Below are 25527 nucleotides of genomic sequence, written 5' to 3'. Positions count from 1 at the left end.
TAAAACACACAAGATACAGATAACCTATGTGACAAATTTTACTTAAGCACAGTAACGAAGTTGTTTTACTTTGTTACTTCCCACCTCTAATCCATTGCATCATTGTTAACAAATGCTTTATCTTTATTCTGTGCACATTTTTCCCCTTCAAGTTTTTCTGATAAGCCGTTTTTCAGGCCATCTTAGGTGTCAATGTGACTTTCGCTCCGTTATTTTCCTCCTGACCCATCATACCTGTCGGTAGACGTCACTCATTGCGCGACACGACTGCATAGTGATAATCATTGATTTTGAATTGTTTACCCCACAAACACAAGCCAAAGCTTTCCTACTACTGCAGCAGAGTTTTGTTTAAATCAAATGTTTAATTTTTAAGCGTATAAGTGCTTCATTAAACACATGATTAGCTTAGCTGGCTACAAACAGACAGGTAATGTTCATACTCCCAAAATATACTGAGGCTGAACTTGCAGCGCCCTTAGTGGCTTTATGGGCCCCTGATTCTGTAGAGTCTTCATAGAGCAAGAAACGGCTCTGTATTTTGTACACAATTTGTTATGATTTTCATTATTTGTAATGGTTCTAAATTATGTGTTTGCATGCGGACAACGGAATAAAAAATTCAATTTTAATTAATCGCTTAGTTCAAATTTGTAATTGAAAGTCATTGTGTGTTAATTGCAATTTGTCATATTTCCCTCAAGAAATTAACATTTTTCTGTAAAGCAGAAATAACTCAGTGATTATTTTCTAATACAAAAGTTTTAATAATCAGTTGCCTATGTATATTAAATTACAGGTAAACGTCCATTACACCAAAGTATTTTTATGGTCCTGACCGTTTCCCCATATGACACGAGTTTATAAAAATCTCATTACTATGAAGTACATTCAGCAGATACTTCATTACAACGAAGTGCACAAAAGACCTTGAAATGCCTGAATGAATCATCATCAGAGCAGTTAGTTCTGTGGTCTCAGCTCAGTTGTGCACAACGATCCCCAAACAGAAACATTGTAATTTTTTTACTTTGTTCGATCATTCCTCGTACTGTTTTGTTTTTTTTTGCCTTTTTTGTTTCCTGCGATTTTCAGTGATACGTTTTGCTTATTGCTCGTCAACATTTGAAAAAAATAAACTGGATTTGAACTCCTTGTCACATTCCTATAGAAACGGCACACACGAAAAAACGAAAACAGTTCAAATTAGAAAAAAAAACTTAAAATTTTTGCAGCTCTCAATTGTGGCAAAAAGAACAAGGACGTTACCAGTGAATTCAGAACTTTGCCGTTGTCAACTTTCTTGAAAGACAGCAAAAAAAGAAGAAAAATCTTGGGTTGCAAACGTATGTGAACTGCTGCATTTGAAGAAGTCAAAAAAGCCGTTATGTGATTCAGTGATGTTCATTCGAGAAACATTCCTATTAATGCGGCCCTCATTCAAGAAAATGTGAGGTTTGTAAACTCTCTTGGGACCTCCACCAACTAGACAGCATGCCAAAGAGCGTCCCGAAGTGCGATCTCCGCGTCTGTATGTGGCAACAGCAGGCTCACAGCTATGCTGCGTCTCTCCGTGAAAGTAAACAGAAAAGATCTCGATGGGTGATGCAAGCTTAGGAGTAGGTACATTGTAAATGGAGATAACAGCAGTACTTGGTCACTGACCTGGCCACGATCCTGCCTGACTGCTGTGTCTGTGTATAGGAGAGTGGCAGATTACACTACAATAAATAACTGTGCTGTTCCTGTTTCAAGCTGAATAAAGCTGGTTTTGCTAAAGTACTGTGACTAAGCCTCGTGTTTTGGTGGGGAAGAGAAGGGACTTATAGCATGACCCTGATCTTTTGTGATTTGCTTCTGTGGAGCTTCACTGAAGTGCTGTGAGTGTGCTGTTGCCCTACCCAGCAACGGACAAACAATCTTCCACAGACGCTGCAATCGCGCTTTGGGACACAATTTCATGTGTCATTGCCGTTGGGTGGGGATCCCAAGTGTTCAGAAACTTCACAATATGAAGAAGAAAAGGATGATTTGGCTTGGGATTGATAACTGTGCTGCCCACACCATGCTTCAACATTTAATGTTCGCGTTGAATTCCTCCCACCGAATTGCACAGCAGTGCTTCAGCCATTGGATTTGGACATCATTCACACCTTGAAAGTTTATTATGGCAAGGAAATACTTAGAAAAAATATCGTCAGCATAACTTGTAGGCAGGAGGAGATTAAAATTCAAGCGAAAGAAGCTATTGAAATGACTGCAAAAGCTTGGACACAAGTTAAAGAAATCACCATAGTAACAAATACAGAATCTCATTACAACTAAATGTTTTTCAGGTCCCTGGGAGTTCGTTGTAACAGAATTTTACCTGCATTTTAGTTTGTTTATTGAACAGTTTTGTGTAACAGAAACAAATGAACAAACAGTGACACACTAATCAGTCAATGGCTTAAAGTAGGATTTTTATTTATTTTTAAATTTGAACCACACAACAATGCAAATTTGTCGGCATTTTTATTGGTTATGTCAATAATTCTGTCTTTAAAACAATATAAAGAAGAAAAATAAGACATTATTGCGTTTCTGACTATTTATTGAGTCAGTTGCTTAGTCAGACAGTTTATTTCCACCATTCATTCCAGAGATGATATCCCAGATACAAAAACAAATGTTCACAAGAAAACAATGCTGGGAAACGTTATTTAAATTAAATTCACTATATTACTCATTAAATATAAAATCCTAATCTCCTCCAGTTCAGCACATTTCTTTTCCTCACTTTTCTCGATGGGGGAAAAACAGAGTCGGATTAAAGCTTTACATCCACTGTATCTGTTGCTGCTGATTTAACTGATCGGTTACTTGACTGCACTTCTCAGTTTGCTACCAGCACTTTCCTTGGAGCTCACGATGGAGGGCACGTCACTTCTCCAAGGACAGTACCTCACATCACAGTCTGAATGGTGAGATGGAATCTTCATCTCTCAGCAGCCTCGGATGAATTCAGCAAGTTTAGAGCACAGAGCCCGTTGTCTGAAAGGCCGTAGAAGTGCCCACAGATGGGTTGTTTGCAGTGTGTGAGTTGGTGCTTGCCTGAATGTGGAGATATCAGCTCAGATGTTCTCTTCTACACCAATGCCCAGTGCACTAGAGATGAGATTAGGCTCCTCCGCACACACTGCCTTGGCCAGTTTGGTTTCAGTCAGACTGTTTAGCTTCCGACTCGAAAGACCATGTAAAAGAGGATTTCATGGACCTCTGATAAATATGCTAATTCACAGGGTTTGGCCAACAGAAAGATAAAAGTGCAGGAGTCACCGTCAGATGACTGGAGATGACAGACAGGTGAATTTGAGGATTTTGTAATTAATTCAAAGCAACAAACAATTTACAACAACAAACAAGAAAGCACGCTGTAAGTAAATCAAGAGAGCAGAATTCAAAGTCTATAAGGAACAGGAAACCCCTTTTGACTGAGGGCGTTATTTTACTAAACTTTCTTGTAATTATTATTATTATGTGACTGATGCCAAGGTGACTTACAACATGTGAGACACAATTGCTTACATTTCTTTTGTTTTTTCATTATTGGCACAAGCAGGTGTAGTGACCTCCTCCAGGTTACATACTATCAGTGCCAATCAGTCCTAACATATCAAATCATTTTGAAATTCATTCTAAAACACGTATTTGACAGGTTACCATTGCTAGCACCTTATGAAAGCTCTACGAGAATATTTTTCTGGGAGGGAAAAAATTCCACCGTTAGATTTACATAATAACAGTTCAGGAATTAACAATTTAACACCAAAATAAAAAGCTGGTACTACATAATATTTAAATTCTTTGAGGTGGTACGCCAAGACAAATGGGTTGATGCTCCCAGTGTAGATCTTCTCCAACTAAGCCCACTTCTGGAGGTGGCACCCAGTCTGAATTCTTTTGTGGCCCTGAAGATTCTGGTTTGTGAGACTCGTCGGCCACATCCAGTACAGCAATATGGCTTCTCGAAATTAATTCCTCCAAATTTTCGTGGCGTGTGTATGTGTAGCAAAGTGTATTCTGATTTTTAATTTGTTTGTTTGTAGCTTTCAGTTATGAATTTCCCCAAATGCAATTGTTTGTGTGTCCTTAGTTTCAGACCAACGGTATTTTGAAGTACAAATGCTAATTAATGTGACTTCCCAAAGACTGCAGGCACCCTCAGGTGATGGTGGATGCTGTACAGGTAAGTCTGCTCTCGCCAAGCCTTTTCTAATTTTATTCTATTGATTTGACATGAATATTATTTGGTAATTCTCAAGTGTTAAATAACTAATGTGCTCCCCCCCACTGAGTTGTTATATACAGTCTTTGTATGTTTTGTTATCAAAAGCAAAAAAATAAAAACAAAACTAAATTTACAAAAGCAGCATTTCTTCTTGTAGTGCACTGCCACAGCATTTTAATATAATTCAGCATGATGTACAACCTGACCATATGGATACTTTGGATTTTCATTTTAATTTTACATTTTATTTATACTGTATTAATAGTCTGTGTTTGTAATTATTAGTAACTGACCCGGGTTCACTTCCTGGGTCCTCCCTGCATAGAGTTTGCATGTTCTCACCGTATCTGTGTGGGTTTCCTCCGGGTACTCCGGTTTCCTCCCACAGTCTAAAGACATGCAGGTTAGGTACATTGGTGATCCTAAATTGTCCCTAGTGTGTGTGTGTGTGCGCGCGCCCTGTGGTGGCTGGCGCCCTGCCCAGGGTTTGTTTCCTGCCTTGTGCCCTATGTTGGCTGGGACTGGCTCTAGCAGACCCCCATGGCACTGTAGTTAGGATATAGTGGGTCAGATAATGGATGGATGATCCGATTTATTATTTAATAAGCACTGGCGAGAAGCTGTTTGTATGGCACCCTGTTTCTTTTTTTTTGTCATGTAGCCCTTTAAAACACAAGTTATGAGGTTGTAATAGCAATGGTGTAACAAATTTGATTAATACAGTTACATTTATTGTACATTTTGTTAAAAAAATATGTAACTTCTAAGGTTTTAAATGTAAAAAGTACAGTGTTTATGTTAAATTATTTTACTAGTTTGGAAAGCAGCGAAAGGTGGGGGACAGAAATCAGAAGTGGCGAGAAAAGAAAGGAGAGAACTGGGCTTTTGCGCTGAAAGCGCGGATTGAAATGCGGTCCATGGTAAAGTTCAGCAAGGAGTTTAAAAAGAGAGAAAAAAAAAATGATGGATTCCAGCACAGAATTAACAGTCAGGATAGAAAAACGTGAACGTGTTGGAGTTTGGATAGACTGGTCAAGAACACTAAACCAGTGAGCTAGGGAGCACTGTCCGTGAAACACCGAACACGGAAGATGTCAGTAGACATTGGATTATATTGCCAATATTGGATATTGTTACAGCTGACCAACTATAGCTGAGAATTGATACTCGCTAGGAAAGAAACGAAAGGGGATGCACATCTGTTAGAAACCAGAAAACGAGACCCGTCTGCTCTATTACAGCATAAGAGGTCGTCGCCAAGTAACGTCCCAATCACCTTCAAGTAACAGGCCTGCAATGCTTATCTGTGGTATCTTTTCGCCGACTTTTGTTTGCTTCCTTCTATTTAGTTTGTCGGCTTCGGTTTTATAAGGGGATTGCACTTGTTCATTGATATCTTTGCATTCAAAAGTAAGGACTGCTGGTTCAACACTGATATAGATTTCTTGGATTATTTAAGTTAATACTTTTGTATGGATGTGTTATGTATATATGTAAATAGTTAATTAATTTAAAACATTGAACTTTGGTGTTTAATAATTGTTGGGTAAGCCATATAAAGAAAAATAAAAAGGGAAATCACATTTGGCAGCTGCGGTGGGTTGGCACCCTGCCCAGGATTGGTTCCTGCCTTGTGCCCTGTGTTGGCTGGGATTGGCTCCAGCGGACCCCCGTGACCCTGTATTCGGATTCAGCGGGTTTGAAAATGGATGGATGGACATTTGGCAGGTGGCTGTAGTATCCTTATGTGGAGTCTAGTAACGAATTGTAAAATTAATGGTAGACTTATGGAAATTACATTAGTAACAAAAGTTTGTTTCTTGAAACAGTTGTGCTGAGAACGCTAAAGTAAAAGGTTATATTTAAAGTTAGTAAAGTAGGAAAAATGAAGAAAACGAACAACTCAGGTAAGAACCCTCAGTAAGAGAAGAGGGGTGCTACAGTAAGTTTTTAGAAAGGTATGTTATTTTATTTTTTGTTATATAAAAATAGAAAAAATATATTATATAGTTGAACTGTGATTAATGTGAAGTTATGTACATTGTAAAGAGTTCATTTATGATGAAATGTGTATAATTTATTATAAATAGTTCTATATGTATGTTATGAAAGCAGAGCTAGGCCCATGATGGAGGCTGTAGAAGCTTTGGTGAAAAGTTGTTTGTATGACACCCTGTTTTTTATTTTGTTTCTGGAAAAGGAAAAAGGATATAAACTTCTAATTCTCCACTATGTTGATTTGTTTCTGACACAACACTAAGTAGGATGGAATCCAGTCGGTTAAATGTGCTTACTGTCCAGGAAGGAGTGAGCCTCACTCTTTAGTCAGGACAGTTCAGTTGTACTTCTCTCCGGTGTGAATTCTGGTGCGTCTCTGAAGAGAAATCCTCTGACAGATTTGTTTGGCACATTCCAATCAGTAATATGGCTTCTCTCAGAGATTAATTTGTCAACAATAGTTTAGTTTGCTTACTTTTCAGGACAGGAGTGAACCTCACTCTCGACTCCTGAAGGGTGCTTGTTTTTCAGGATTGATTTTTGAACTGCTACCCTTTTAATTCTTGTGTGAACTCTACTGTGTTTGTGAAGACTGCTCATATCTGAAAACTGTTTACCACATTCATTGCAGTAATACGGCTTCTCTCCCGTGTGAACTCTAGTGTGTCTCTGAAGATTTCCCATTTGTGAAAACTGTTTACCACATTCATTACAGCAATACGGCTTCTCTCCAGTGTGAACTCTATTGTGATCATTCAGACTGCATATATGTAAAAACTGTTTCCCACATTCATTACAGCAATATGGCGTTTCTCTGGTGTGAACTGTAGTGTGGCATTGAAGATGGCTCATTTGTGAAAACTGTTTACCACATTCAGTACAGCAATATGGCTTCTCTCCCGTGTGAACTCTAGTGTGGTCATTCAGATTGCTCATACGTGAAAACTGTTTACCACATTCATTACAGCAATACGGCTTCTCTCCCGCGTGAATTCTAGCGTGTTTCTGATGAGCACTCCTGCCACAAAATTCTTTTCCAGATTCCAAATTGCACTGATCTTTGTTTCCTGTACAAAATTTAAAAGAAAAGGAGAAAAAGAGCTTATTTTCAATCCACTGCCTTATTATTAACATTAACTCACATTAATTACATGATGGCTGAAATTAGGAACAACCTTTGATAAGTGTAAGCAATTAAAAAACTTTAGTCATACATGGAAAGTACAATGAATATGTTAATGTTATGTTTTCTATTACTATTACTTAGCAGGGCCACATGTGTAACTTACTTATGCTCAGTAACATGTGTAAGCCAATTCTCACACAAAAGTTCGGATTTTTAAAACTAGAACTTGGCGTTTAAATTGGCTTAAAGTTACGGCAAGTATTGAGCATTTGTAAGTCCCATGCAGACTATTTGTGTTGACATTTCAGCAACAGCTGGTGGAAAAATGAACTGAACAGATGATCTCATTTCATTGCGCATTTCAGATTCAGATGTTTGACAGGCTGCACAAGAAATGAGTTTTGATGTATCACAATGACATTTTGGCTCAAGATGATGACTTCATTATAAGCCGATTTTGACTCCCTACTGTCATCCTCTTTGAAGTGTGTACTGAACATGTGACTTCATTACAGAGACCATCACACAGAAATCACACAATCTCAGTTCTCTTACATGTATTAACAGCTGTGGTTTACTTGGCAATGGCAGCTTTTCAGTGTGAACTGCCTGACTGGTGAGGGATCTGTCTGTCACCCTGAGACACATCATGCCATCTGTATGGGGTATTAAATTTAAGATGTTACAGAGATACATGTAATATCCTTACTATCAGGATGTGCAAGCTGTAATTAAAATGCAATCTGCAGCAACATCTTCCGTCATCAGCACTGGTGGTCTTCCTTGGCCTATCTGTCCCTTTGTGATTACTGAGCTCACCTGTGCATTCTTTCTTCTTATTGATATTCCACACACTTGATTTAGGTCATCCTAACGTTTTACTGGTGTCTCTAATGGTTTTATTATTGTTTTTCAGCCTAATTATCGCTTCTTTGACTATCATTGGCACAACTGTTGTCCTTATGTTGAACAATGGCCACTACAAACTCCAAAGGGTAGAAGCAAGTCGAGGTGTCTTAGGCCTACAAGACTACGGCAATGAAACACCTGAGGAATCACATTATGGTGCCCTGAATAAGGGGGGTGTGGGGTGGACACCATGAAAAAAAAAAAGTGCTGTCATTTCTACAGGGTGTAACTGAAATGTTTGCAAATCCCCTTTAAATGAAAATGTATAATGTGAGTTTAATTAATGAATTATTTAATTTGTAATTTTTTAATCTGTTGAGCAAAGCGGTAAATGAAAGAAAAATGGTTCTTTGTCTCAGCCATTTCGGAGAGTACTGTATAAAACAGAATGCCATGACAAGCATGAAAAAGGCACTGATCAATAATCGGAATGTGTCCTGACATTTATCTACAATTAAACTAAAACCATTTTACACCAAAACAAACATCAAAATGGCTTCTTTAAATCACCAAGCAAAACAGCACAATGGATGAGTGATGCCTCAGTGCCCAGGCCTACAGAAGCTGCTGTCACCTCGGAGAAAAATGAGAAGATTAGAAAACCGAGGAAGAGCACAGCTGTTGGGGTTTCAGCTCTACAGGGGAGTGGCAGGTGACACCAGGGCTGGTAAGCTTTGTGACACACTGATGACATTTATACTCACCATTATAATGTTAACAGGTATCTACTGTCAGGACTTATTTATGTTAAGTAAACTAAAATTTGCCAGGTTTTCCTGTCTTTCGGCTCTAATATGTGTGTTCACGTATGTAATTATTTTCTCTGTTATGGCTCCAAACATCAAGCAGTCTAGGCCTGTACACAAAGTGTACTATAAACAATAAATACAACTGAATTAAACAGTAGTTTTACACAAATTAATCAGCCTTGAATCAAAATTGCCCAGTTCTTGCTGTTTATTGTGAAAATCGGCTTGCAGTTGGTTGACTGGTCTACTGATTTCTTGACATGGAATGTGTTAATCTGAGGACATGCATACAACTGACACAGTGGAAAGTGGTGAAGAAAATAACTGCTGTTTGGAAATATCTTAAAGTATCTGAAAAGTGATAGGAATGTTATATGTGAAGTTTAAAATGAAACAATGCAGTGAAAGCAGGAAAACAGCTAAGGAAACAAATGTGTCTTATCTGTCAGTAATGGCACTGTTTGAAAAGAACCAGAAAAATGATCAGGACAGGACAAAAAAAAATCAGAGTATCACTCAAAAATAATTGTAATTTATCATTTTAGATACTCCGCCATTTTCTACAGTAGAAAGTTTAGGATTTCATCATTTAAGTCCCATAACTTGAATGCACGATATAAACTAGAGAGAGGATGGTTCTTTTCAGACATAGCATTACCCAAGACGTACACTGTCGTGACATTTCATATACAGTGAAAGTGTGGGGACCCCCGGATCAAAATAACTGTTACTGTGAATAGTTAAGTCAATAGAAGATAAATTGATCTCCAAAAGCCACAAAGTTAAAGATAAACCATTCTTTTCTGCAATTTAAACAAGATCCATGTATTATTTATGTTTTGTAGTATGAGAAAAGGAAGGAGTACTTCACTAATGTATGGGCACTCCAAGTGATCAGACGTCTCAGAAAACTGCTAAGAGATGTCAGAGTTTAAATTTGCTGCTTAAGGGCTTTGACTTATTCACAGTCATCATTAGGAATGGCCATGTGATGAAAATGTCAAAGCTGTATCAATTCTCAGACTCCTCACAGCTTGTCCAAGCAATCAGCAGCCATGGGCTCCTCTAAGCAGCTGCCTAGCACTCTGAGGAATAAAATAAGTGGCGCCCACAAAGCAGGAAAAGGCTACAAGAAAACAGCAAAGAGTTTTCAAGGAGCCATTTCCTCAGTTTGTACCAAAACAATTTCCAAGAGAACTGCTCATAAGATTGATAGAAAGGCAATTCAAAACCAATAAAGATTCAGGATGATGTTTTGTAGTCACACTGTGGAGTGATGATGTACTGTTCTTCTGGTGCAGTGACACCACCACAGATATGACCTTCACGAAAGAGCCATCAAAAGAAAACCTCTCCTGCGTCCTCACCATAAAATTCAGCATCAGAAGTTTGCAGATGAACATCTAAACAAGCTCGATGCATTTTGCAAACAAGTCCTGTGGCCTGATGAAGTCAAAACAGAACTTGATGGACACAATGTGCAAAGGTAGGTTTGGAGAAAAAAGGGGGCCGAAATAACAAGACAAGAGCACGTCTCTGACTGTTAAGTAATAGGAGAAGATCGATTATCTTTCAGGCTTGTGTTGCAGCCGGTAGCCTGGGAGTATTATTCAGTTTCTTAAACTGAGTGTGCATGAGTCACCTTGACATCAGTCTAACAGCCAGAGACAACAACACCGTTTATTTACATAGCACATTTTCATACAAATGTAGACCCCATCTTCATACAGAGAAAGGAAAGGTGGACAAAATTTAGAACCTTACAAAATTATTATCCTTTGAATAAGCAGGAATTGGAAATATTACAAGAAAATCTGATGAGAACAGGCCATTCAGCCCAACAACTCTTGCCAATCTGATCCACCTAACCTCTCTAAAACAACATCAGTTTGAGTTTTCAAAGTCCCTGAAAGTCCTACTTTCCAACAGACTACCTGGTAATGGTGGCTGTTTTCTGTGTGAAGAAAAACTCTTTAATGTGTAGCGGTACTACTGGGGAATGAAACCAACTCTCTACAGTCCCTGCAGTGGCTCTGATTGGTCGTCTGCTGAGGGTGCAGGCGCTACTGGGGACAAGGAGGCAGACACAACATTAAAAGGAGGCCAGTTCAACAGAGGATAAAAAGTCTTGTGTGTTTGGTGTCTGGAGTTGCCTGCCTGTTTACCTTGTGCTTTCTCGTTTTCTCTTGAGATCGTCTCCTGTTTTGGGTATATGGACTATCTGGTGTCTTCCTGCTGCATGAGGACTGTCTGAGGATTTATTGTCATCCCTCAAAGAAAGGAGCGCTCCTGATCCCATTGACATGTCATCATCTCATCAGGAAATACCAGTAGGACCGACCTTTACATTCATATACAGCGTGCTGATTTCTGGACTACCTACCGCCATCATTTTATTTCATCAGTTGCCATTTACATGGACTTCATCGTGTGTGGTTTTTGTTAGTGGTTTGTTATTATTGAATTTGTGTTTATTGTAGATCGCCATAAGGGGAACTGGGGTAGGATCATATTTCATATTCATTTAATATTCTTTAAAATCTATTACCGGTTGCTTTTTTGTCACTGCGAGGGAGTGAGTGTGAGTCAGGCCAAGGCTGGGTGCGTTTCTGGGATCCCCACTGAAAAAATAAATAACCATCTTATCGACGGTGGGAACCTTAGCTGGGTTTTTTTAGTCCGCTAGAGATCTTTATGTGAAATTATCCCTTAACAAGTCTCCAACTGTGTCCTCATGTTCTTGTTGAACTCTTTTTAAAGTAACAGCCAGGCTCCACTGCTCTAATTACTTTAATGAAGTTAAACACTCATGCCTCCTCTTAATCTCCATTTGCTTTAACTGAAAAGGTTGAACTCATTTAATCTTTTTTTGATAATTCTACCTATCACCCATAGAATTAGCTTTCTTCTGAACTTTTTCTAGCACTGCTTTGTATTTTTTGTAGACTGAAGGCCAAAACTGCACACAGGACTCCAGATGAGGCTTCATAAGGGTGTTATAAGGCTTCAACAGAACCTCCTGTGACTTGTACTCCACACATCAAGGTGCTATATAAACTGATATTCTTTTAACTTTCTTAATGGCTTCTCAACACTGTCTGGAAGTTGATAGAGACGAGACCACTATGACTCCTAAATTCATCTCATCAAGTGTACTTAGAATTTTCAGACCTCCCATTGTGTATTCAATCCATACACTGTTACTTCCATCCATCCATTATCTAACCTGCTATATCCTAACTACAGGGTCACGGGGGGTGTGCTGAAGCCAATCCCAGCCAACACAGGGCTCAAGGCAGGAAACAAACCCCGGGCAGGGAGCGCCAGCCCACCGCAGAACACTTTTACTTACTATGTATAATACTTTACATTATCTTACATTAAATTTCGTCTTCCACAAATCTACCCAAGCCTGTATGCTGTCCAAGGCTCTCTGTAACAACTCAACAGATTCTTGATTATCTGCCAATCCACCTATCTTGGTGCAGTGGAACCTCGGTTCACGACCATAATTCCTTCCAAAACTCTGGTCGTAAACCGATTTGGTTGTGAACCGAAGCAATTTCCCCCATAGGATTGTATGTAAATAAAAATTAATCCGTTCCAGACCGTACGAACTGTATGTAAATATATATATTTTTTAGTTTTTAAGCACAAATATAGTTTACTATACCATAGAATGCACAGCGTAATAGTAAACTAAATGTAAAAACATGGAATAACACCGAGAAAACCCTGAACAACAGAGAAAACTAACACTGCAATAGTTCGTGCTATATAGTTCTAGGAACCGCTCGCTAAAAACACTTTTTTTTAAAATGAGTTTTAAGCACAGGGAAAAAAAATGAACATTTGAAAAATCCGTAATTTAATAAACCAACAAGAAAAGTAACATTGCTACAATGCACGCTATGAACCGATCGCTGTAAACAGAACTGAAAAAATAAAACAAGCCTTTTCTACCTTATGCGTCCAGCCCTCCCTCTCTCTTTCGCTCACTTGCTCTCTCTTTCATGTGCGTGTGTGTCTCTCTTTCATGACTCTGGAGCTCCAGTGTGTGTGTGTGTCTTGCGCTTGCTCGCTGCACAGGAAATGCACAGGGAGAGTCTGAACATGTACAAACTGAAAGGAAAACTGGCTTGTTCGTATACCAAGTGTGTGGTCATGAACCGTGGAAAAAGTTTGGCAAACTTTTTGGTCATAAACCGATTTGTACGTGTACCGAGACGTTCGTGAACCGAGGTTCCACTGCATCTTCTGAAAACGTAACCAGCTTGTTATTCATATTCCTATCCAAATCTACACTATATACAGTATATAAAATCCTAGGGTTAAAATCTGGCTTATTTTAAAACCTACATATATACTGTATGTTTGGTATCATTCTTTTCAGAGTTTATCGAGCTTTAATACGACGTTGTTAGATTTTCAGATTCTAATTCCGTTTATAAATTATAAACTAAAACATATAAGAAGAACTCATGTCCTGTGAGACGAGACTTTGTGCCAACGTCAGGGACCGGAAATAAAAGACAAAGAGTAGGACAGCTGCTGTAAAGGCTTTCAAATGTTCAGATCACGCAGCAAGGCAACAGCGGCTGATGGAGTAAAGAGGAGGTTTTAAAAAAAAAAAACAACAAACAAAATAAAACAAACTTGTTTCCCATTGTATCACCGTTTATTAGGTGGTCTCAGCGAAGAGACCACTTCTCCTTGGGATGCGTTCAGCCCACCTATTCACAACGTGAGCGGCAGAGATGCCAAGTGGCTGGTGCAAAGCGCAGGTCGGGGGAGGGGATCAGCGAGCGAAGCAATCAGGGTGCAAACCCCCAGTCCTTAACATTTTCTTACATTAAATTTCGTCTTCTACAATTCAAAGTACTGTATGCTGTCTAAGTCTCTGTAATGATTCAATGGATTCTCAATTAATTGCCAATCCACCTAGCTTAGTATCATCTGAAAACTTAACCAGCTTGTTATTCATATTTCTATCCAAAAATGCATATATAATAAACATACCAATGGCCCAAGCACTGACCCCTATGGGTCACCACTCTTACAATCGCCCAATTATCAGCCAATTTTGAGAAGGTTCCTCTCACCATAACTCTCGGCTTCCTGTGTCTGAGCCAATTCTGCACCCACCTACAAACATCACCCAGAACTGCCACATCGTTTAGTTTGATGCCCACCCTCTCAAGTAGCCCCTTTCAAATGCTTACTGAAAGTTGAGATAAATAATCTCATCTGCTCCACTTTGATCGTATCATTTTGGTTGCCTCCTCATAGAATTCCATCATGTTAGTAAAACACGACCTCCCTCTTCCGAACCCATGCTGACTGTTCAGAATAACTCCTGTCCTTGCCAGGTGTTAATCTTATCCTTAATAATTCATTCCATTAATTTTCCTGTGATGCACATTAAGCTTACTGGCCTATAGTTGCTTGGATCTGCCCCGTCACCCTTTTTATATAATGAGATGATATTTGCCATTTTCCAGTCCTTCAGAATCTCTCCAGTGCGCAGTGACTTCCTAAAAATGTGTGTCAAGGGTTTATATCTGTACTCTAGCCTTTGTAAGAGCTTGAGGGTGAATATTATCTGGTTGTGTTGATGTGTTTGATAAAGTAATGGAGCAGGACTGAAACAAGGATGGTGTCAGAAGAAGAGCTGGTGCATTAAGTTAGCTGTGGGGCCAAAATAACACATCAGAATGGGTTCAGGTGAGGGAGGTCTGATCAGTAAAACTGTTCTTTACATTTCTTCCTCAATCTTTTCCTCAATAAATTCCTTCCATTAATTTATTTGGCATCCATGTGAAGCTTACTGGCCTATACCTGCTTTGATCATCCCAATCACCTTTTTTATAAAACAAGATAATATTTTTCATTTTCCAGTCAACAGAAATTTCTGCAGTGTGCAATGCCTTCCTAAAATGTGTTGTCACGCACATGTGCTTTGGAGGGAGGCTAAGGGCTTAACTGAGGGCAAGATACGCGAGAAGGCCTTGACAAAGGGCACAAACCTTTCTTCTCCATCTTCTGCAGATCACCGGAGGAGAAATCAGCCTAAAAAGCATCCTCCAGTTCCTGTACCCCTTTCCTAGCTACACCTCCCATCGACATTATTTCCTGCTCTTTGATTTTGGACCCACCTCTTCCTCCCCTGCCTCTATAAGAACCCAGCACCTTCCCTCTTTAGTTTGTCCCTTTTTGGACGCGGAACTAGAGAGTACTCTGGAGCCATCTTTTATAATATAGGGGGCGGATCCCCAAATCTTGTTCTGCTCTCCCTTTGCATTTTGACAGTGTCAAAGGTTTATATATGTATTCACTTACCCCCTTAAGCACTTGGGGAGAAGTATTATCTGGTCCTAGTGATTTGTTTGAGTTCAGCCTATTTAATCTGAGCAGCACTTCTCTCTCTACAATTTCCAAATCTCTCAGTACCTCCTTAGTAGTCCCTGTTACCATTGGGAGGTTATCCACTTGCTCACTTGTGAAAACTTCAGAAAAAAAGCAAGTTTAGTGCATTTGATATTTCACTTTCTATGTACTGTAATTCCCCTTTATTATCCCTGATCTGCTTCACCTACTTGGCTTTTCTTTTATTACTAAAATACTAAAAAAACTCTTTGGGGCATCTTTTTGCCTTATCTGCAATATTCCTCTGTTAACTGCATTTTAGCTTCCCTGATATCTTTCTTAATGATTGCCTTCTTACTCTAAATGCCCTACTGTTAGTTTGGGGTAATTAGTCTTCTATGACTTATTTAGCTATTTTTACATTTGCAGCTTCTGTAAACTTATTTACCACTGCAGAGTTCTTACTAATTTCTTCAAATCTGTCCTGCATCATGTCAAATGTTTAACTTCTTCCTAGTGAGGAATCCCAGTTGTTCTTGACTGTTTGCTGCTTCGACACCAGTTAATTACTGACTTGCCAGCAATTACAAAAGCTTTCTCTGCCTTCTGACCAACAAACACAAAGGTTTGAATACAAGTACCTTTATTAAACATTGAATTAGCTCAGAGCTCCTTAACGATAAACAAAAACAAAGTTTTCAGGAGCAAAAGTTAAATTTAACTTACTCTCACAAAAAAGTAACACATACGCACAGCCTTTTTCACTTTACAATGCAAGAAAGATATTAGCCGGTCACTTCACGGTGTTGCTCCAATTCAGTGCTTCAATGTTCCATCCAGATACCTCTTAAGGGTTGTCACAAGGACTTAAAAGATCTGAAGAGCTGTATAAAACTGGAAAACATGAACAAAGCATTTTGAAACGCTTGACAGGGTGCCAAACAGTCTACAAAAATGAAGCAAATTCAGTACTGGAGTGGGCATCCAGCAAAGACCACAGTGTGAAAGCAGAGGTGAAGAAAAAAAACAGAGGGGAAGAGCAAAGGGCCTGCAGAAAACTCTGTGCATGTGTCCATGTGAAGGAAAATAAACTACTCAAAAAAAAAAATAATAATAATAAAGGAACACTTTGAAAACCCATCAGATCTCAATTTGGGAAAAAAATCCTGCTGGCTATCTCTACTGCTATGGGCTGATAAGGTTATGTGTTAGGAACGAAAGGATGGCAGCCACATTGTTTGATGGAAATTAAAATGATCAACCTACAGAGGGCTGAATTCAAAGACACCCAGAAAATAAAAGGTAAAAAAAATGATGCAGTAGGCAGATGAGTCCATTTGGCCGAAATTTCATTGCAGCAACTCCAAATTGTACTCGGGAGTTTTTATGGTGCAATGTGCTTGTATGCATGCCTGACAACATCCTAATGAGACGACGGGTGGTGTCTTGGGGTATCTCCTCCCAGATCTGGACCAGGGCATCACTGAGCTCCTGGATAGTCTGATGTGTCTGATGGACTGAAACAAAATGTCCCACCCAGAGGTGTTCTATTGGATTGAGGTCAGGCGAGTGAGTGTGGGGGCCAGTCAATGGTATCAATTCCTTCTTCCTCCAGGAACTCACAATCACATGAGGCCGGGCATTGCAATGCACCAGAAGGAACCCAGGAGCCACTGCACCAGCAGAGGGTCTGACAAAGGGTTGAAGAATTTCATCCTGATACCTAATGGCAGTCAAGGTGCCACTGTCTACATTGTAGAGGTCTGTGCGTACCTCCATGGATATGCCCCCCCCAGATATACCATCACTAACCCATGATCAAAGCGGTCATGATGAATGATGTTACAGGCAGCGTAACGTTCTCCATGGCTTGTTCAGACCTTTTCATGTCTGTCACATGTGCTCAGGGTGAACCTGCTCTCATCTGTGAAAAGCACAGGGTGCCAGGGGTGGATATGCCAATTCTGGTATTCTATGGCAAGTGCCAATCAAGCTCCACTAGAGGAGTCGGTCCCTCATGTTTCTTATGGTTTGATCAGAGACATTCACACCAGTATTCTACCTGCCTGCTGGAGGTCATTCTGTAGGGCTGTGGCAGTGCTCATCCTGTTCCTCCTTGCCCAAAGGAGCAAATACCGGTGGGTCATGCTGATGGGCTAAGGACCTTCTATGAGGGGCCCTGTCTAGCTCTCCTATAGTAACTGCCTGTCTGTCTCCTGGTATCGCCTCCATGCCCTTGAGACTGTGCTAGGAGACACAGCAAACCTTCTGGAAATGACAGGCACGTATTGATGTGTCATCCTGGAGAAGTTGGACTAACTGTGCCAACTCTGGAGGGTCCAGATATGGCCTCATGCTACCAGTAGTGACACTGACTGTAGCCAAATGCAAAACGAGTGACAAAACAAATAAGGAGGGATAAATGTCAGTGGCCTCCCTCCACCTGTTAAACCATTCATTCCTGTTTTGGGGGTCATATCATTGTTGCCCCTCTAGTGTACCTGTTGTTCCTTTCATTAACACCAAAGCAGCTGAAACTGATTAACAACCCCCTCTGCTACTTAACTGACCAGATCAATAGCCCAGATGTTTCAGTGACTTGATGCTATACTCGGATTAAAAAGTGTTACTTTAATTTTTTTACAGCAGAATATAAGAATGTTGTTTACAGAAGGAAAACACCAAGGAAATCAGTATGATCTAACAAAAGCAACACTGCACATCTCAAACTTGTAAAAGATCACCTCGATGATCCAGAACAGACAATGTTCTGTAGACGAACGAGGAAAAAGTTGACCTCTTTGATTAAACACGTGACACTATGTTTGGAGGTAGGAGACAACTGCACATTGATACTAAAGCCTCAAGGTGAAGGGACCATCATGGGTTGCCTTGTTCCTTCAAAGACTAGAGAGATTAGCATGATCAAAGGGACAGTGAATTCAAATTATCATCAAGAAATGAGACAGCAAAACATCAGGATAGCAGAAGCTTAACAAAAGTTGAGTCATGACACAGGAGAATGAGACAAAACATAGGAATAATAATAAAAATAATTCTTTGCATTAATGTAACGCTTTTCAAACTACTCAAACCGCTCAGCAATTGCAGGTTAAGGGCCTTGTTCAAGGCCCCAACAGAGCAGAGTCCCTTTTGGCATTTTCGGGATATGAACCGGCAACATTCTGAATGCCAATGCAGATGCCTAGCCTCAGAGCCACCAGGAAGAAATAAAAAAAAAAGTCAAACAGTTAAACATAAGGAAATTGGTGTTTTGGAAGGACCAGCAAGAGACACGCAAAACATTAGGATAGCAGAAGATTAACAAAAGTTGAGTCATGACACTGGACAATGAACCCAAACACAGGAAGAAATCAAAAAAGACAAAGAGGTAAGCATAAGGAAATTGGTGTTTTGGAACGGCCAGTAAGAGACACGCGATCTTGAAGCTTGACCTAAAGAGAACTGATCAGAGAACCGCTCTCAGGAATAAAAGGAACCAAAAACGTTTGGAGAAAAGGTATGGATTAAAATTCAATGCTGATTAGCAGCTACATGAAAAGGTTACTATTAAAGAAGGGTCAACCAGTCGGTAAAGATAGGAGGGTCACAGAGTGGACTGCGAATGTTAAAATGATGTGTTCAGGATTGACAAGAAGACGTCCAATTGTTTGTGTGTTATTAGCTTAGGACAAGTGTGCTGGCCTGTATTTAGAGTATAGTTGAAGATCAGACTACATTGTTAAGATGAATTAAAGCAGATATCCAGAAAATTCCAAAAGGTTCACAACCTTCTATTGCAGCTGTAAATTTGTATAGCACTCTTATTGTTAAACATTACATAAACATTGATGAAATCTCAAACTACATTTAAGCACACAATAAAACACAGTATTTCTCATAAAAACCGCAAGACCAGACATTTGAAGCCCATAAACCCCAAACCAAAAAGTTGTCCATTTTTTTATTTTGCACTTACTTTTTCCAGACATCTTTGTAGATGTTGGCCGATTTTCCTGAGCTCTAACAGATGTAGTTTTCTTAGTCCTCTTTGCTTTAGACTGTAATGATTCAGTCTTCACATTGACAGAAGGCTCTGGAGATGAACAGTGTATGTTTTGAGAAGAGTCTAATCTGGTCACCACTCCATCTTGACATCCATCATGAAGGTTGTCTTCTTTTACACTGTCCAGATTTGTATGGTTAAGCGTCTCAATACTGATGGACCTCTCTTCTTTTTCTTCTTTAATGCTCACTGCCTGCAGTTCACTGCTCTCCTCCTTAATGCTCAGACTTTCCTGTTTAAGGTAGATGGACTCCAACTCACAGTTCTCCTCCTTAATATCCATGATATTTGTGTCCACATCACAGCTCTCCTGTTTCATATCCATTGAGATGTTCCAGTAAACATCAGCTTTTTTTTTTCTCTGTAAAAAGAACAGGAATTAACTTCATTAAAACTTCAAAACTGAGATCTGAAGTCACTTGAATGTCATTTCACAACACCCTCTCTGTAAGGTTTATATAAAGATTGACCGTTCATAGCATGCTGACAGTAACATTACTCTATTTCAAATTATCAGATGTGAAACAATTCTGGGAGCGGAGGGAATGTCCAATAAGATGAAACAAGATAACCAATCTGCTGTGGGTAATCCTAAGAGGAGAAACCAGATACTGTAAGTAGCAACCAATAACTAACCTTCTTGAATATTCTACTCAAAGAGGATCTTGATAAGAGAAGAGAGGTCAGGTGGCATGTAGGGATGACTGTTATTGGTACCAATACTGCGGTCTGAAAGATAGAATTGATACTAAAGTCAAAACACTTAATATTGATCTAAAACTACCTTGCAAGTTAGATTTGTTAGTGAATCTTTAGAACGTGGGAGAAAAAATAATACTAATAATAATAATGGCAGAAACAAGGCACACATAAAAATTGCACATGGGAAGTAAACAGGCTGAGGTTTAAACTCGCACTACTGGAGCTGTGCAGCAGTAACACAGACTTCAAATTGTTAATAACTTCTTTAATACTCATTATCAGGCATTACCAGTTGAACTTTAGCACCAAAAGATGTAAAATTGTTAAGTACGGTGGGATAGGATTAGGGAGAGAAAAAAATCCAATCCCACTCAATGCATGGTAATGTATGCTATTTAAACTGGATTAAGCAGTTTACATAAACCATGTGGAGGTTTCATCAAGTATTCACAGCCTTTCACTTTCTGCACACTCTATTGTGTTGCAGGTTTAATTTAAAAAGGATATATTTGACACTTTTCCCCCCCATCAATGTACAGTCAATAACCCATGATGACAACATGAAAATACAGTTTTTAAACTTTTTTGAAAATGTATTCTCTCATTTCAACAGCAGAAGTATTCAGACACTGTGCTGTAGCTCTTCAGAATGTGTTCAGGTGCATCCTGTTTGCTTTTGTGGTCGCTCAAAGTGAGGAACGACAGGAGATGGACACCAATGTAAGGTAAAAAGCAATTTCTTTATTCTTGGTGAGCAGGAGGCTGCAGCAGCTGTCAGCACAGTTTGCTACAGACAGCTCCCCATCAGCAGGGAGTTTCCGTCCTTTTTATACCCAGCTTGTTTACTAAATAAAAAGAGGAAGTATGGCAGTTCATTTTGAGGTCATGCAAAGTTTGCAAGTAGCTTAAGATGACACATTAGATCACTATGTGCACAAGTACACAGTAGTCTTTAGATAGGAGGAACTGTCGACACACCCACTGTCCCAGGCTCCCTACCCAGCTTAGGGTATGCAATTCAGCTATGGCTAGTTTTGCAAGACAGGTACAGAGAAAGCACTTTGCAAAACATGTACTTCCCTATTGTTCTGCACCATCAGGGTTACAACACCTCAATGGCTAAGTGACAGTTACAATTTAAAAATCTTATTTCAGCTTATGAAAGGTATGATGTTATACTGTCTGTTAATGCACAGCACCTTCTTATTAATGCATAAGTGACACACTAGAACCTCATTGGAGACCACCTGTGACAAACTGACTTCATTTGACATTGTTAAGAAAAGCACACGTGTACCTGTGTGTGTAAGGCCCCACGATTCAAATGGTATGCCACAACAAAACCTAAGCCAAGATGTCAGAGGAATTCTCTGTGGACCCCTGCAATGAAATTGTGGTGATGCACAGATAAGGATAAGGGAATAAAAAACCACTTGTAAAGCTGTGGGCATTTCCATTAAGACTTTGGACTCAATAATTGTGAAATCGAAGAAGTTTGGCACCACCAGTGTAAGAGCCAATCTTAGAAAGTTTAAGTTTTGAGTTAAACTCATATTAATGTTTGCTTAATTTGAATAGAATATAAAGACTATACAATGGTATAGTCTTTCCCCCTATAAGTTAATAAGAGATAGAACCTTCTTGCTATAACTGAGAAACAGTGTGATAATAGATTAGTGTTTAGAACAGGTCCCAGTAAACAGGGACTTGAAAGACCCATTTTCAAGTTAGAAATGGGATAAGCATACAGTTTTCTGACCGTTTTGAAATGGTTCAGAAATGTTAAGTAAATAGTAACTATTCGAGATGTAACAAGATTAAGCTTAGAATTGAACTTTTCTTAACATTAATTTTTCCTGTTTTGCTATTTTAACTTTCCTTTTTTTTGTGTAAACTGTTTTACTTTAAAACTTAACTAAACTTTTAAAAACCAAGATATTTTTCTGTGGAATCATTTCTGCTTGTCAGACTTTTGTTGAATCTCATTTTTTGAGTTGAAGCTGCAGAACTTTGGTAATTTTGGGAAAACGCAGCTACATTTTCGTCAGAAAACTCGCTATCTAAGGCCTGAACTTGGACTGGAATCTACCATCAGAACAGAGGACACTTCTGCTCCAGAACTCGTCGAAGAAAAAGAACTGAATCATTCTGAGGTACTGTGATCTTATCTACTATCTGCATGATCGTGAATGAAAGCAAAGTCGCCGTAACCTAAGAAGATTTGAGAGACTGTGATATTATAAAAGGACGTCGTGGATGATTGGATGTGCTTTTGCCTGATTCATTGGAGCCTTGTTTCAAGAAAGAAATCTGCCTTGTTGGAACGTCCCTATTGTGACGAAATTGCTGTCAGGAAACGTCCTATCATTTGCTCGAACGGTTGTCATGGCAATGTCTAAACAGAGCTCAAGTGAGATCCGCAGTGATCCGAGTAGACTCGAAGTCAGAAAATATAATTAAAGATCTTAAAGATCACATAAGTCAGAGGAAAGATGAGCTTTCCGTGTTCATAACGGAGATCGAAAGTCTTAAAAACATTCCAGGAAACCGCTTAATTGTAGCTAAAAGATTTGAAGATTTTTGTGTGACGCACAGAGAGATAGAGGAGTTACACGAAAAGCTACTGTCTACTTTAAGTAAGGAGGGAGCAATTAAGAAACAGAAAAAGACATTCGCGGAAAGCGCAAAGAAATGGAAGGAATTCGCGGTCGCTACTACAGCATGGCTAGAAGACGCAAATAGACTGTTAGCACAAAAAGCTGATGAACAACTAGTTAATCAATTCAAAGAGATGCAATTACAAGAACGGGTTCGTTCAAAGTCAAAAACACTAAAGACATCTCCTCAGTTAAAGCATGCCCTGGGCATCCAATGGTGCACAGAAACTGACAGTTTCAAATTTCAGATTAAGTTGCAAAACAAGCCCGCTACAAGGCGTGGTATTCTGTCTGTTGTTAGCTCAGTTTATGATCCACTTGGTTTTCTAGCACCTGCTTTACTGCCAGCAAAGCTTATTCTAAGAGACTTATGCAAAGAAAAATTTGGGTGGGATGGAGAAGTAGAAGTCAAACACATTCAGAAATGGAAAAAATGGATGGATGATTTGAAGTTACTTACAGACTATAAAGTGAACAGATGCTTCAAACCTACTGGGTTTGGAACCATAAAGACAGCACAAATGCACAATTTTGCAGATGCTAGTGAAGATGGATATGGCACTGTCACTTACCTTGTTTTAACAAATGAAGAGGGCAAAAGGCATTGTTCATTCCTAATGGGCAAGTCAAGAGTTGTACCATTGAAGCAGGTCACAATTCCAAGAATGGAGCTGACAGCAGCCGTCGTGGCAGTAAAAATGGACAAAATGCTTAAAGGTGAGCTTCAAATGCCCTTACGAGAATCTACATCTTGGACTGACAGCACCACGGTGCTAAAATACATCTCAAACGAAAGCACTTGATTCAAGACCTTTGTTGCCAACATAATCTCCATGATCAGAGATCATTCACAACCTTCACAGTGGAGGTACGTCACATCTGCCCTTAATCCGGCTGATCAAGCTTCTAGAGGGCTAAGCATAGAAAACTTTCTCAAGAGCACCACATGGTCACATGGTCCAAGTTTCTTATTGAACTCAGAACGTGAGTGGCCAAAAAGATCAGATCAACTGAATGATTCACTTTTTGAAGATGATCCAGAAATTAAAACTTGTGCAGTTAACGTGACAAGAATAGAAGAAGCAACTGAGCCCATCAACAAACTAATCACTTACTTTTAAGATTGGCATCGCTTGAAGAAAGCAGTGGCTTGGTTCCTCAAGTTTAAAGACATGAAAGAAAAACATTTCAACTAAAAGTCAGTCAGACTAAAGGTAATCCAGAAGAACAAAAATCACTCATCACAAAGCATATGAAAAGGTACAAACTGACTTTAAAAACAAGACCAATTTCTCTAGATGACTTAGTTAAAGCTGAAACAGAGCTTATCCGTCTAAGTCAACAGCAAGAATTTCCAGAGGAATTAAAAGCTGTAAAGAAAAAGACTTGTGTTAAAAAGAACAGTCAAATCTATAAACTTGACCCGATCATACAAGATGGAAAACTAAGAGTTGGAGGAAGACTCTGTAAAGCTGCAATGCCTGAAGAAGCTAAACATCCCGCAATTCTACACAAGCATTCACATGTTCCTTCTCTCATATTGCAGCACATTCATAAACGAATCGGTCATTGTGGGCGCAACTACGTGCTCGCACAATTACGCCAGAAATACTGGATACCTCAAGCGAATTCAGCTATCAGAAAAATAATTTCAAAGTGCACAACATGCAGAAGATCCAAAAAATTGCAGATTTGCCAGAAGATCGCCTAGCACCAAACCAACCACCGTTCACTAATGTTGGAGTTGATTATTTTGGGCCCTCAAAAGAGGAAGAAGTCTGGTCAAGAGGTACGGAGTAATCTTCACATGTCTAACAACCAGAGCTGCGCACATAGAGATCGCACATAGCTTAGACACTGATTCTTGTATCCAAGCCATACTCCGATTTACGGATAGAAGAGGACAAGTTAAAATCATGCGCTCAGACAATGGAACAAATTTTGTTGGAGCAGAAAGAGAGCTACGAGAAGCTATTAAAAAATTGGAACACAAAAAAAAATCAGTGACGCTATGATGCAAGAACAAATCAAATGGATTTTTAATCCACCATCAGCCTCTCACCAAGGTGGAGTGTGGGAAAGACAAATCAGAAGCATAAGAAAGATTTTAAATTCAACACTAAACCAACAAACACTTGATGATGAAAACCTTCCTAAAATGTGTAGAGTGGAATCAATACTCAATAATACACCCCTTACAAAGACATCAGATGACCCAAATGATTTGGAACCACTCACACCCAATCACTTGTTATTACTGAATACAAAACCTGAAATACCACCTAAACTAATTTCAGAAAATGAACCATACCCAAGAAGACACTGGAAACAAATTCAATACATGGATGATTTGTTTTGGAAAAGATGGACAAAAGAGTATTGGCCAATGCTTCAAGAACATCAAAAATGGCTTGCACCAAGAAGAAATTTTGAACCAGGGGATGTTGTTCTAATTGTAGATAAAGCTACACCTCGCAATTCCTGGGTAATGGGTTGAGTCATCAAGACAATGCCAGATGCCAAAGGTGCAGTCAGAAGAGTTTGTGTGCAGACCAAAACCAGCACACTGGACAGACCCGTGAATAAACTGTGGCTGCATCAAGAAACAGCCAATGTTTGAAATATGAAATTTTTAAAAATGTTTGTTTGCAGTGTTATTTCTAGTGATTTGAAAACGATAGAGA

The 25527-nt window shown here is 39.3% G+C and overlaps 1 protein-coding gene across 1 annotated transcript in view; it reads right to left on the bottom strand.

Moving 5' to 3' along the window:
- The window catches only part of LOC120534716 (zinc finger and SCAN domain-containing protein 21-like), a 63744-nt gene that overhangs the window by 28371 nt on the left and 9846 nt on the right, over window positions 1-25527 (bottom strand). Inside the window, exons 2-3 of the mRNA XM_039762300.1 lie at window positions 19398-19845; window positions 7207-7335 (exon numbers count right to left, since the gene is read on the bottom strand). Of these exons, the coding sequence (XP_039618234.1) occupies window positions 7207-7335; window positions 19398-19809 (541 nt within the window). The 5' untranslated portion in view covers window positions 19810-19845. The remainder of the gene's footprint in view (window positions 1-7206; window positions 7336-19397; window positions 19846-25527) is intronic.

Source organism: Polypterus senegalus, chromosome 8 (assembly GCF_016835505.1).
Source record: "Polypterus senegalus isolate Bchr_013 chromosome 8, ASM1683550v1, whole genome shotgun sequence".
Taxonomy (NCBI): Eukaryota; Metazoa; Chordata; class Cladistia; order Polypteriformes; family Polypteridae; genus Polypterus; species Polypterus senegalus.
Note: the sequence above shows the minus strand (reverse complement) of the source record. Positions and strands in the feature narration are given on the sequence as shown.